Genomic DNA, 14,997 nt, shown 5'->3' on the forward strand with positions numbered 1-14,997 from the left:
AAAAAGAGAGATTTAAACATCTATGAATGCGATTTCAATTCAACACCCAGCTTGAAATTTAAAAAATTCAATAAGACATTTAACGATATAACTTTTCTACACAATAACTGAAAATAAAGTTTTGTATTTCAATTTCAAAGTCCTGCCATTTTAAGTTTCACTGTACTTTTGTGAGGACTTTGTTTAAATTGTAAACGCTTTTAACACTCGATAAATCTGATGATGGTATTCATCATTAATACTTGAAATAACCATGTAAACCTGTACCTAAAAATTAAATCACCGAAATCTGGTATCCTAAAACGTCACTGATGGTGTGGTTTACAGAGTCACAGCACTACCTCACCATCACGGATGACTTGTGTCGCTGATTACGTACACCGTTGGTAAATCAGTCTTTATTTATGGATGAGCGCTTATGTGTGTTCTCTGACGAGGATTTAGTGATCTTAAAAAGAGAGATTAAAATTACCGTTTCTCTAAAATGAAGGCACTGTTAGCTTCAAAGACGGATCAAAATTATTTCATATAAACATTTTTCAAACTGAATGTTTTCCTATAGTGATACGTGTTTCGTTGGTTAACCCCTATAGAACATAAATCGGGGATGTCTTTTTCTTTTCTAGTGTTACTTTTCTATTTGATAAGAAAGACACCCATATCTTTATTTCGTGGTACTGTAAGGTAGAGTAACCATGCTTTTGTACGGGGCTCTAAATAAACATATAATATACATACCGGAATCCTTTATGTTCCCTTAATTATAACACAGCGAGTAACATAAATCAGCTTATCTGATCGGATGCAGCCGTCCTTTCAGCATCGTTACTTTTGAAGATACTTGAACTATTTTTGTGAGTAATTTAAGAATTTCCTGATTATTTTATCAAAAATGTCCTTTAACCAGAATATTACATCACCTTAGTTTGATCAGAGCGCGAGAGGTTATCGAGTACAGACTGCCTGTGTTTACGTTTAGTAAAGGACTCAACAGTTTAGAACAAGTTATATATCTAAATAGTTATGATCAGTGAATATGATGTTATTAAGAAGTACCTATTATATTCTTAAAGTTATCAAATATTTCAAAACTGTTATGCTTGAAAGACTCGCTATGTAAACAAAAACTTAAATGGATGGTGTGAATTATATGCTAAATATACGAAGAAACAAAAAACGGAGTGTTTGTGAGTCCTTAACATAGAACACAGTAAACATACTCTTATATACAGAACCGGAACCGGAAATCGAGTAGCATCTATCATGCATTATCACAATCGTTCATTTCACTCTATATAAGTGAATTAGACAGCTATTTCAAAGAGGATACAATAACGGAAAGCTTTAACATATGAATGTACAAAATAAGTCCCTTAGCGAAGATAAAGATTATGTCAAATTAACATTAACGCAGAATGAAATAAACACAAAACACAAATAGACACAAAAGATCAAAATAATAAAAACAACACGAATTGAGTAAAAATCAAAACCAGAAGAAAGAACGCCGGCTTCCTAGGAGATTCGATGAACAGCAACAAGAAATGTTGAAATTAGAAAAAAAAAATGTATGATCGTTAACCGGAATACTAAAACGAGTGGAAACAAAGGATGAACAATAATTTAGGTGAGAATTTTTAGGTTGACAAACACAATGCTTGAAGAATGTTTTCAAATCTTGCAAGATGTTATTTCTCAGTATTCATCCTATTAGGGAATGGTTTATTCGTATGTCATCTTATTCGAAAGATCGTGTTTCATTCTTCAATTGTCATTGTATGATTTCAGAAATATTGTACTTTTAAAATGGTGGTTAATTTGGCTTCAGGTGTCACTCGCTCATTATTCAATGAGTGGAGTGGCTATTTGATAGGGCCCAAGCAGCCATTTTTTCACGGTTCAAGAATTTTACCATGTACAGTTCTTATGATACCACATCACACGGACTTGGCACGAACTCTAGACCCAAAGTGAATATACATGTATATGTATGTGACAAGGATTGTAACTCCTGAGAAAGGAAAACTTAACCTATCTTTAGTCACGTTTTTGTTATTCTAAGGGCCGTATATCTTAGTAACATGTTTTATATTTCCAGTGAGTGTCCCTTTCTTCAACAAGAACTGCCATTTTTGTTGTCGTCGCAGATGACTGGTGTACGCCGTACCCGTCCTCAGCCGTGACCTTCGTGTCATCCGTTTGAGCTTCGGTGATATGTCAAGTTTTAGTGTCGTTTATGCAGCATATGACCATCATTGCTTATTTGTGCCACATATTCAACCTAATAAATTATTTTCATGATCACGATGTGGACAAGAATAGAACAGTGTCTTCAACTTTTCATTGCCAGGTGAGCGTTCATGTCCACGTGCACTCGCGCACGGTTCTTGTTTGTCCATTCATTTAACGTTGACGTGGCATCTACGCGTTACCTGTGCAAAAGTATTTTGAATATGAATTAATTCGCTATAAGGATCCCTCTATCGTATGGTAAGATGGTGTTATATCCCTCCAGGGAAATGTACCATGTCATTTTCTCATTGTAATATATGTAATACTGACAAGTATCTTTGTTACATTAATGATTGGCTCTGTGTTTTATTGTAATATATATAAAGACTAAAGACTGCACTTTAAAATTTCTGTGGATGCATTAAGTACACACGACATTAATAATCATTATATTGATACAATGACAGTACAATGATTTAAGACACAAGGACATATGTCATATGTCATTGTTATAATCGATAGATGTGTCTAGTGTAAGTTATGTATGTACTTGTCGCACGTCGTCCAGTTACGAGGACATTGTTAACTAGAATTATCATGTTGTTAAAAGTTCACACCGTAATGGAATGTTCATATCTTAATAATCGATTTCATACACCATCTATACTTCATATTTGTATATTGTTACATTCATATTAAACATCTATCTGATGTTACCGGTTGATCCTGTGAGATTTTTTAGATGTCCGAGTGGTTCAAATGCCTGATCATCATTTTCACTAGACCTCGACTTCTAGGTCGCTGGTTCGAGACTTACCTGGGGCAGTCGTCATGTGCTGGCCGTAGGTAGGTTCTTTTTCTCCAAGGAACTCCTGATTTCCTCCATCGCCCAAACCTGGCCTGCACTTAAATGACCCTGGTCATTAATAGAACGTATAGAAATGATAAACAATATAAACAAATAAACTTTGTTCGAGTTGTTAATAATTAGTACCAAATGTACTGATATATCACCAGGTTATCGGCAAGATCTTGCACTTAAACAATTAAGGTATATATTATCTTTTCTCTTTCGAGCAATGAATCAGTTTAAGTTTAACGTTTTCTTTATAATTTCTCAAACTGACATTTCAAATATACGAGCACCTGTTAAAACCTTGAGAAAAACAAGACTCGCGTCAAGATAAAAATATCTTAACTGAGTTCGATAACAATACTTGTGGAGGAAAACGATTCATTTATATGGGTTTTGATATGTTCGATTAGTTGGATAATCATTGCCTTGCTTGTTAGGGTTTGATGGTGTCTAAGTTCAGTTTGTCGATTGAAATCACGTATTTTGTTTTCCTTTCCTAGAAAGGTATATTTCTATATGTTCAGTGTTTAACATTTAGGTATTTCTGCAGGCTTTTCTGCACCTACACTACCAAACATAGCTTTTTGATAATCTTTGTGTGATTTTGGCCTAGTTATATAAGATGAATGAGGTGTAGTAACTCCGCTTGTGTTAGTATTACTGTTGTTCTTATCGTGTCCCCGATTTTGACCGGAATCACGGGTTTGTTTACATTTTAGTCCTTTAAGATATGTATCCATTAATTATCTATAGAAGTGAAATATATTGTTTTGTTGTTGCTTATTTTAATTGAGTGTGCTTTGTATCAATTCATTACTCATTATTCTTTATTGATTTATATTTTGATTGGTCTATATTTTGATTGGTCTATATTTTGATCGGTCTATATTTTGATTGGTTTATATTTTGATTGGATTATATTTTAATTGGTTAATCTGTTGAATTGTAACTTCTAGTTTATCAACATACAATAGGACGAGAGATCAATTAATAAAACTAATGAACAACGCGTATATATGAACGTAATAAATTGTTCGGTGTATTAATTCTGTAATTTTGTTTAAAATTTTTCATTTTCATAAAGAAACAAGACGTGTTTATGAAACAACATGTCCACGACCGCGAAAAAATTAAAGTGGGACATTAAAATTCTATTCTGTAAGGCATGTGCTAATTGCAGGCACATTTTGTGAAACACATATGTCTTCATTGTGGTAATAATTTGAAAGCTTTAGTTAAATTGTTATGGCCTATGCTAAAAAAATTCAACTGTAGGTTAAAAAGGTCACGGTCAAGTCAAGGTCACATGGTCAATAAATGGTACTGTCGGAAAGGTCTTGTCACAAGGAACACACATGCCATTTATGAAAGCCCGACCTCTTTCGATGCAATAGTAATGGCAACAGACAAACAAACATGCAGCACAAAAGCAATGTGTCCCCGATCGTACGATCCCGAGAAATAGAAACATAGATAGATAGGTATGTTAAGGTTTTAGGGACATTATAACATACTAATATTTTGTTGACTTGTCGGGAATCTATCTTTTTGTTTGTATTATCATGTTGGCAATGACGATTTTTCCTGTAAACACATTGTTCTTTAGCAGAATTTTTCAAGGGAAATCGTAAGAAAATTGTGTTAAATAGCTGTTTGAACACATATACACAATAGAACACTTACATAAATGTTGTGATATTATCTAAGTACACTATCTGGCCACCAGACAGCAGTTGTTGTGATACGGTTAGGATTAGAGCCTGTATGAATTGTATTAAACTTGCTGTAGAAGATAACGGTATGTCGCACGTTGTGTAACTGATACTGTGTATAAACAGTGGGTTTGGAATATATCACAATCGAGATAACGAATGTGATCAAAGTCGAAACGAAGTGTTCTGGGGCGGTGAACTGATGGCGGTACGACATTCTACACTGTAACTAAATCGTCAATATGCTGAGGGTATTTCTCTTACTGGCAGCTTTCAGTGGTAAATATGACTACATATAAAAATGCTTATCATTCGTATTTTCATATTTCTTCATTCTTTTGTATTTAATTGTTATGAATGCTTATGAAAATGGTTCATTTTCATCTGATATAATTGTACCATTTCTTTACTAACCAATATTTAAATATGACGACATAAAGGCGTTTTAATTGCAAAACAATCGTAACAATTCCCTATATATTGCACTTGTGTTGTTTTGATTTTCTTCTTTAGTATGGTCTGATTGTCTTTGTCTTCCTTAACCTTCTCCCTGTACTTTCTTCATTTGTTTATAATTTGTCCTCATTTCATCGATTATTATTTCTTTTTCAAACATTTTATATCATAATCATGTATTCAAATAAAGGTCACAGATATATCTTGACACTGGAGACAGTCTTTCAACGAACCATTGTGATAAATGTTGATTCGCCAGATGTAGAAATTTTAACATAATCATCTTTCGACTGTAATTACTACTATTTTTACACGAACTCACATTTTCTGGAATAGTTATGATACCACCATATCATTTTTATCGGTGCATTCAGACGACGAGATATTGACTCAGCCTGTAAACTCATTACTCTCTGATAAAGTCAGGAATGTGATGCACATTTGCACTCTTTGTTTCTGATCCACGTTTTGTAAACCAAATCCATCAAAACAAAGTTTCCATTTTTATAATTAAACCTAATACAGGTGAATTTGAAAGAGGTTATTATGCTAATAATCCATTTCTGTATAAAAAGCTGTGTTTGGAGACACCGTTGATCTTGGATGTGACCCTGGTTGGTATCCCTCTGGCGGGTACTGCTACCTCTTCAACACAAACAAGCGCGTGACACACCAGGAGGCAGCGGACGAATGTAACGACTACCTTGCTACACTAGTTAGGGTAGAATCTGCTTACGAAAAGGTAATTAATTTCGCCCAGATCGGATACCTTTTCGCGTACTTCTGTGATACTCCTTTTTTTTAATTTCAAAATATTTTCACAGTCAATGACTCAGGTTCGAGCCTTGCTTTTGCAATTGTTTTATTCAATTACTCAAAAATGAATAGAGTATTACTCATAATACTTCATGTTATTGTGCTACTGGGTGTCATTGTTGAGAAACTCTGTGGAGTTGTTGTGATACTATGCGTAGTTGTTGTGATACTATGTGTAGTTGTTGTGATGCTCTGTGTAGTTGTTGTGATACTCTGTGTAGTTGTTGTAATACTCTGTGTAGTTGTTGTGATACTCTGTGTTGATGTTGTGATACTATGTGTATTTGTTGTGATACTCTGTGTAGTTATTGTGATACTATGTGTAGTTGTTGTGATACTCTGTGTGGTTGTTGTGATACTCTGTGTAATTGTGATACTCTGTGTAGTTGTTGTGATACTCTGTGTAGTTGTTGTGATACTCTGTGTTGATGTTGTGATACTCTGTGTAGTTGTTGTGATACTCTGTGTAGTTGTTGTGATACTCTGTGTAATTGTGATACTCTGTGAAGCTGTTGTATACTCTTTGTATTTGTTGTGATACTCTGTTTAGTTGTTGTGATACTCTGTGTAATTGTTGTGATACTATGTGTAGTTGTTGTGATACTCTGTGTAGTTGTTGTGATTATCTGTGTTGATGTTGCGATACTCTGTGTAATTGTGATACTCTGTGTAGTTGTTGTGATACTCTGTGTTGATGTTGTGATACTCTGTGTAGTTGTTGTGATACTCTGTGTAGTTGTTGTGATACTCTGTGTAATTGTGATACTCTGTGTAGTTGTTGTGATACTCTGTGAAGCTGTTGTATACTCTTTGTATTTGTTGTGATACTCTGTTTAGTTGTTGTGATACTCTGTGTAGTTGTTGTGATACTCTGTGTAGTTGTTGTGATACTCTGTGTAGTTGTGATAATCTGTGTAATTGTTGTGATACTCTGTGAAGTTGTTGTGATACTCTGTTTAGTTGTTGTGATACTCTGTGTATTTGTTGTGATACTCTGTGTAGTTATTGTGATACTCGGTGTAATTACTGTGATACTCTGTGTAGTTGTTGTGATACTCTGTGAAGTTGTTGTGATATTCTGTGTAATTGTTGTGATACTCTGTGAAGCTGTTGTGATTATCTGTGTTGATGTTGTGATACTCTGTGTAATTGTTGTGGTACTCTGTGAAGCTGTTGTGATACTCTGTGTAGTTGTGATACTCTGTGTATTTGTTGTGGCACTCTGTGTAACTGTTGTGATACTCTTTGTAGCTTTGTGATACTCTGTTTAGTTGTTGTGATACTCTGCGTATTTATTGTGATACTCTGTGTAGATGTTGTGATAATCTGTGTATAGTTGTGATACTCTGTGTATGGTTGTGATACTCTGTGTAGTTGTTGTAATACTCTGTGTATAGTTGTGATACCCAATGCCATCATAACCATGCTCGCATTTGGTAATTAGGTCAGAGATATTGACGATAAAAAAATTCAGCTGTGTCCTTGAAGGAGCATCAATTGTGAATCACATCAGAATTCGCCACTTGGTTGAAGTTTACAGATCATAAGTGGAGTTGTGGAAAAGACGGAACTTGTAGAACATAAAAAAGACCTTATTGAATAACCGTGACTCGAAATAAAGTATCGAGTGTCTGTTTTCTAAAAGGCTAGAATTGTATTTTTGTCGGATTTGTTAGATACTTAACAACGTTGTTAGTAATAAGGGACAATACAGATGATATAGCAAGGTTACATACCTTCATGGATAAATCTCTTCACTAGCGATGTTTCTAAAGATATCATATAAACATTTAATGACCGAATATTGACGTTTAACTTGAATAGTAATAATCGTTGGTAAAAGTAAGTTTATTGATATGAGAATATTAATCTCAGTTTTTAAATCCTTCTGAAAGCATTTTATGGTCAATTTTCGACGAAAACGCCTTTTATCAACGGTATTTCATAATACTGGTAAAACATTAAAAAATACTTCTCCTGAAAATATTTGATCAATTTAATAACTTTCTGTATATCTTCACTTCGTAAGACTAATATTTTGGTGATGTAGGAGCTAGTTTTTTGGAATTGAAAATATGTAAAGAAAAAAAAAAGAAATATTCCAATTTTGATGGAGTTTTCATCAGCGCGTGTTTATTTTTTCAGGCGTTCCTTGGGGATACTCTTCCACAATTTACGTCAGATGGGTTCTGGACTGATATGACCGACCTTCGGTTTGATGGTACAGCAACAGGCACTGGAGTATGGGAATGGGGAGGATATGAGAAAGTGAATATGTCCACTATGTGAGTATGAATTCATGACATGTATCACATGTGAATACAGCTTTCGCTTTAGTCCTTAATTTGTCGCTTTTATACTGCTGGCTTTACACTCTGGTTCTTGTCGATATGATACATACCAGATTTGAGACAAAGCACATATCATGCTATTATCTGTTTATGATTCTCTAAGTGTATGTGATGATTTGGGTGTGCTTTAAGTCAATGGAACCCCAATTATATTTTCCAGCGTACATTGCTTTGAACTTTGTACTGGGTTTAAACCTGTTTCAGATCCTGGGAACATTATCCTACCAGCAATTCAAAAGATTCGTGTGGAGCAATCAATATTCAAGGCTTTTTTCAGAACTGGAAATGTGATCAGCGCCTTGGGTATATATGCGAGCTGGACGTTGGTCGTTGTAAGTACAAAAACACTTATGCTTCGTTCAACTGAGACTTTTTTTGGTTACAAGGATTGCTGTTATTGTATACGTATCGAAAGATATGATATTCTTTATCCCATTCATTTATCCATCCATCAACCCATCCAAATATAAGTGTCAGCAGCAAAGTTAGCTCTGCTTTTTCAGCTTTTCACGTCAGTGAGGTAATCACATATACATTAAGACTTTGTCTGTTATAGACACTGGCTGTCCCTTCGGGTGGATGTTTGGAACAGACACGTGTTACTACTTTAGCAACACCAGTGATCCAAGTCAGCTATTGACTTGGACCGATGCCAAGGCCATGTGTGCCTCGAAGGTTTCTGGCAATGCTACGGGCAAACTCGTGACTCTTGATAGAACAACTGATGCCGTAAGAAATATTTTCTTCTTTGTTATCAGATTTAATTGTTTTATTATTAGTGTCCTTGCTATCTTTGTGATAAAGTAACATCAATTTGACTGACCTAGATTCATATGGCAGGTTTCATCACGGAAACTCCTTTGTTTTTAAAGTGGTCCGCAATATGGTATTTGATTTGTTCTCATTTTAAAACTAGAAATAATAAAAGTAATTATAGAGGAAGAAATAGCATAAAGCCAAGCGCAATCTAAAACGTTGCTTTTCAGGTTAGCGACCTCACACATCGGACTGATTAGCGGGACCTATTTAAGAGTTTTGTCTCTGTCCTCCTAAGTTCTACTTAAGTAAGAAATTTGTGCCAATATAAGGAAGAATACCTTTAACTTGTCTGATAATGACATTATATAGCTTCCTAAAATTTCATGAAGAAATCCTATCGAACTACTTTATGGTACATTTCATATGGCATAATTAATCCTCATTATTGACAATGTTTTAGGCGTACATCGTTAACGAGATGCCAGAGATAGCCAACTCCACCATGATGTACTGGACAGGTCTAGTTAAAAAAGCGACATCCTGGGCGTGGGACAGCGGAGATCCGTTCAGCAATGGATTTTTGTAAGTTGTTAAGAAAATAAAATGTTGGTTTTATGATTAAGTAGAAAACTAAATACAACCCTCAAAGATATAAACAATGAGATATTTTCTAGAAAAGGAAGTAATTAAGAATGATTTCAAATGCTATTACGTGTCGATCTTATAACAGCGTTACTGCTACTGAAGTCTTTTCCTATTGTTAACTTAAACGTTTTACTTGTGTAATCAAATTTTCAGTACCTGGGCCAAAGAACCTGACCATATCAATAATGACGAACACTGTGCCGTCCTGAAAACAGATGGAAAATTTAGCGACCAGAACTGCAACAAACTGATGAACTTCGCTTGTCGTTTGGGCACCACTACACGTAAGCTAATATTCCTGCCTGTAATATGTCTTTAACTTCTAAGATAGCTGGATGCTTTCATGAAGTTCCGGATATAGGTTTTACATATTCAATATTTTTCCTCAATTCAATAGTAGCATGCAGAAAGTTTTTATGAGACTTATAAGACAATTTTACCTGTACGTTTTGTATATGGGACACATTTGCTTCAAGTTTTGTTCGCCCGCTGATAAAATGTTTATTTTCGTTCATTGCTAGCTTTATACGCAAATAAACATAAACATTTTTAGCTGTAATACAAAACACCCCTATCTCTCATTTTCAACTTAGTGGTAAAAGGCCAAATGGACAAAAGTTGCTTAGTATGTAATGTACCGTTTGTCATCATGTTTTATCATATAACCACCCAGTTATTAGTGTAAAAATATTTTTGCTTTTTGTTATCATACACCTGTCAGATTAGTTGTGGTTTTCTGAAGGTTCCCACTGTTTCCAATTTTGACGCCACATGGCGTCATAACGTCACAGGTAATATTACATTACTAGCGGTTATTGAGTGAGAATACAGATAATATTGTGTCAATTATGTTTTCTCAATGTTTGCAAACGTTTCTCTGTGATAAACAGACATTTAAACTCGTTTGCATTCCATATGAGATTTAAAACAACTCGTCAGGATTTCCTGTTTTATATTATCTCGCCAGAAGCTATATAAAATACAAAGATATGTGTTCATAAATCTTACACGAATGAAATGGGACCTCTGGTAAGAATCTCTATAGAAATCCTATTGTGATACTTAAGTATAATAACCTTTATATGTATCTGGACAAATGAAACCGGTAATCAAAAAGGAAAAATTGTCGTTCTCACTTATGTTATGCATTACTGAAGAATCTAATGATAAACTTAACGTGGGTGATTTACATACTCTTAGAGAACACAGACTACTACATGGGGTGTAATGGATGGACACGTGCCGGTCACAAGTGCTATATGATTTATGATGGACCTAAAAGCACCTGGGCTGATGCAAACAAGATATGTACAACTCTCAAAGGAAGGTTATTGAAAGTTGAATCTCTAGACGAAAGGGTGAGTTGATTCAAATAATTAGTGTAGTCTCTATGAGCATTACATTTATTGGTTCAGGTACGTAACTGCAATTAAGTATTAACGTCGGCGTTAAATTGAATATCGTATTGTAATTTGATGTTATGAAGTCAAAATCTTAAACTATGATATCTGAAATGCAACGTATGATATCTACAAAAGTTTTCTCATCCAATCAGAACATTTCTTTTATCTCTCAAAATCACTTAATATGATGACTTTTTCAGATATTTGTTTGCAAGTATAGCACTATCAAATGACATTCTAAACTGGCCAATGGCTTGAATCCACAGATCGTTCACATTGTTTATCGATATGCTCCGCTATAAATGACGAAGACGGCATTTAAGATGAAAGACAGATTAACTGATATGTCATTCTACCATTGCGCTTTTTCACGTCGCGTATCCAAATTTACTGGGGTACAAATCATTTTTCTGGTTGCATGATCGTTGGGAAACGTAATTTCTTCTAGCGGTAAACGAACCTGTGCAGTGACCGTATCTGTGACGTCATATTTATCCTCTCCCTTAATTCTATGATCACATTATTCAGGACTGGGTTGAATGGCAGTTGACAGATGAGTCTCATCCAAACGTCTACTGGTCCGGTCTCAATGACCAAGCCACCGAAGGCACCTACCGCTGGGCTGATGGCACCTTAGCCAATAGTTCGCTTATGTAAGTAACTGTACAGCATGCAACGGAAGTTTATATATATTTATATGCATACATATATATATATATATATATAAAGGTTTTAATTTCGAATATTGATATTTCCACTTATGATGTTTTAATAAAATTGTGATTGCACATTTTAGTCGCTGGAACCAGGAGCCAAACTCGTGGTTTGGAGACGAAGATTGTGCAGGCATTCGTCAAGATGGCAACTATAATGACAGAGATTGTTTCCTGCAGGCACCCGCCATTTGTGAATATAATGGTATAAAAAGCTTTTCATCTTCTCACACGAACACATTTCACATAAGATTATCCTTCATGTATCAGTATAATGGTTTGCTCTGATCGTCTTCTGCTCTCCTGATCATGGCTATCACATGCGAATGTTTGTTGATGTTGACAGGTTTATATGTGTAAATCACATTTTTAAACAGATAATCAATGTCCACAAGGATGGATAGCCTGGACATCAACCACCACTGTGTGTTATTATATTACTGCCGCAAACCAAACGTTCACGTGGGACGAGGCCAATACTTTTTGTAAAAACTTGGCCCAGCCGAATAAGATGGAGCCGACACTACTAGCTGTAAATAGCCAAGCAGAAATGGTAAGTATATCGTACACCCAACTTTTAAGGGGTTTTGTAAAGGCTGATGGGAAAATTGAAAAATTGTTTCATATCTAAGTCCGTCGTTGAGTTGATGAGTAGCTTAATTTTTTGGAAAGATGTTGCAGCATTCTGATGTTAAACAATAGTGCTCCTTATAGTGAAAATAGTCATAAAAGGCCGATCGTCTGCAGAACTTGTATCCTAATTAGTTATGGTATCCGTAACCGTAAGGACAAAGCAAGTCTATATTGATGCCATAAGTAAAATACCGTACAATATTCAGAATTTTTCTTCCCTTTAATTGATTAGAAAGTAAATGGATAAGAGTAAAAATTCCGGAGTTATAGGTCTTGGTGTACGAGTTCATTCGAAGCTTCATTTATGCTTCTATTAAAAATCTAGCATGGTAAACGATCTTTAGGGTTAATTATATACATTTATGTTGCAAGACCTTCATCAACAACGCTTTGGCAAATCAACCCCTAAATCCTAAGTCGTGGTGGACGGGTTTAAACGACATCAAATACGAGGGAATCTGGAGCTATCCAACTCCATCAAACAATCCAGCAAATATGGCTGTCGTGTAAGACTTCAATAACGTACTTTCCTCCATGCCTTTCACAACATCGATATTGTTTTCTCAATAAGTCCTGTTTGTACAAACAATAAAGTGAAACCTGCAGATAGTCTAGATTAAACAAGAAAATTTGTCTGGGGATTCATAATGCACTGCCTTTGTGGAGTTAATAGAAATAGCAAAATATAGTCATGTACCTTGAAATCAACTTAAGTGAAAAAAGTATACTTCGTTTTATCACTTTCGTTTTGTCGTTTTCCTTATTCCTTAAAATCATTTGCAAAATGCTAAAAGTTTATCAAAAAGACGAAGTATGCCTGAAAAATATATAAGTTAAATGATCTTTTGTTGACAGGCCATGGAATTCTGAGCCCAACGACAAACTCGGGAATAAAGACTGCGTAATGTTGGCTTGGGCTGGACGTTACATAGACATCAAATGCAAAGCCAAAATAGGATTTATCTGTGAAAAATTGCCCATTGGCATGAGTAAGTTGATAAATAAATGTAATAACATAACCCCCTGATGTAACGAAACTTACCAAGAAACTTGGCATTTGACACGAGTTTCGTTATCCCACCCTGTTAGGTGATTCTGTGTGGCAGTGCCAACGCGTTCGCCTTTTACCTTTGTGTCCAGTGTTCGATTCCCAGGACGGACGTAAGAGGTATGGAGTTACCTGGGTTTTCACCGGGTACTCCGCTTTCCTCCCTCCAACAAGATACCCCTCGTACGCGTCCATCCGAGCCAGCAAGAGGGATTAATATAAGCTTAAACCAATGGTTGTTTAATAAGTAACGTTAAATAAGTGCTTGCTGAAACAAAATGACAAAAATGCAAAAGACAAGAGAAACATTTCATCAATGTGACCATCCTTTTAATTTCCATTGCAGTAAATAATATGATGTCAGATGTTTCAAATGATTCCTGTTGTGGATCAATTCTTCCTTCCTGCTTATAACGTTACATAAGAAAACACAGGTTTTGTTTGATATAAAATATAAAATATTGTGTCATGTAAATATCCCCAAGAAATACAAAAAAATCATTTTCATGATATTCGTATAATTATAACATATATTACCAAGGCCTTTATGATAAAAATGTTTTGCAACATGGCGTTTTGTATTCGTATGAAGATCTTAATTCTGTAATTTACATATTTGTTTATGCAGTAAAGCTACACACCTGATTTCTAGTGCTATTGTTTTGTTAATTCAAGTGTGTTGTCTTTTCAGATCCAAACAAAGCAAGCACAAGATCTCTATCCTATTCTGTGATAGCACTAGCGGTGTCCGTAATATTTATTCTTCAATGAAAATGGTATATTAATACAAAATATTTATTTCATTGAATATCGAAGGCAGAACAATTACAAACGGTGTTTCTGAAAAAATGACTTTGTTGACACTTGCACCTGACAAAAAAGAAAAAGAAAAATCAGTACCAGAAAGAAGTCATAAGGACTAAGGAATTTGTTCGTTTCTGTTATGATAATGTACCAGTATATTATTCAGTAGTTTTGGATTAATCTATTGTATTGATAATGATGGTTCATACGAGTGTGATAGGAGCCCGTCATTTCTAAATTGTTTCTGAAAGGATACTCATTCTGCAACTCATTTTGTCTACGAAATGCAATCATTGTTTTCACTGCGTAAAAACTCGTGCAATGCAATGCAAATACTCTGTAGTTTATTTCAAAATAAAATTAATAAATCTAAGTACTCTCGTTATCATTATGGCGACGTCGTATTACTGTTTATCGTCCGTCTTTTTACCATAGAACGTTCTTATGTGTCGCTTTGACGCAGATCACGTTTCCGTTATATTCTATCCATTCTTTATGTAAAAATAAATGTAACCCTGTTGCCAACTTGATAGACAAACTATCTTTTAATTGTTTTGTGGATAACTATC

The 14,997-nt window shown here is 34.9% G+C and overlaps 1 protein-coding gene across 1 annotated transcript; it reads left to right on the forward strand.

Moving 5' to 3' along the window:
- Positions 1 to 5,042: 5,042 nt before the first annotated feature.
- Positions 5,043 to 14,395, forward strand: LOC132544065 (C-type mannose receptor 2-like). Its single transcript, XM_060207632.1, has 14 exons — positions 5,043 to 5,079; positions 5,832 to 5,998; positions 8,218 to 8,357; positions 8,628 to 8,755; positions 8,980 to 9,152; positions 9,643 to 9,764; positions 9,981 to 10,111; positions 11,028 to 11,185; positions 11,759 to 11,883; positions 12,027 to 12,148; positions 12,321 to 12,496; positions 12,949 to 13,082; positions 13,432 to 13,565; positions 14,316 to 14,395. Exons 1-14 carry the CDS (start codon positions 5,043 to 5,045, stop codon positions 14,393 to 14,395), a joined length of 1,827 nt encoding a protein of 608 aa, XP_060063615.1.
- Positions 14,396 to 14,997: the final 602 nt, after the last annotated feature.

The sequence above is a fragment of the Ylistrum balloti genome, unplaced genomic scaffold (genome assembly GCF_031769215.1).
Source record: "Ylistrum balloti isolate Yb309-2 unplaced genomic scaffold, AGI_CSIRO_Ybal_v1 Utg369778, whole genome shotgun sequence".
NCBI classification, from domain to species: Eukaryota; Metazoa; Mollusca; class Bivalvia; order Pectinida; family Pectinidae; genus Ylistrum; species Ylistrum balloti.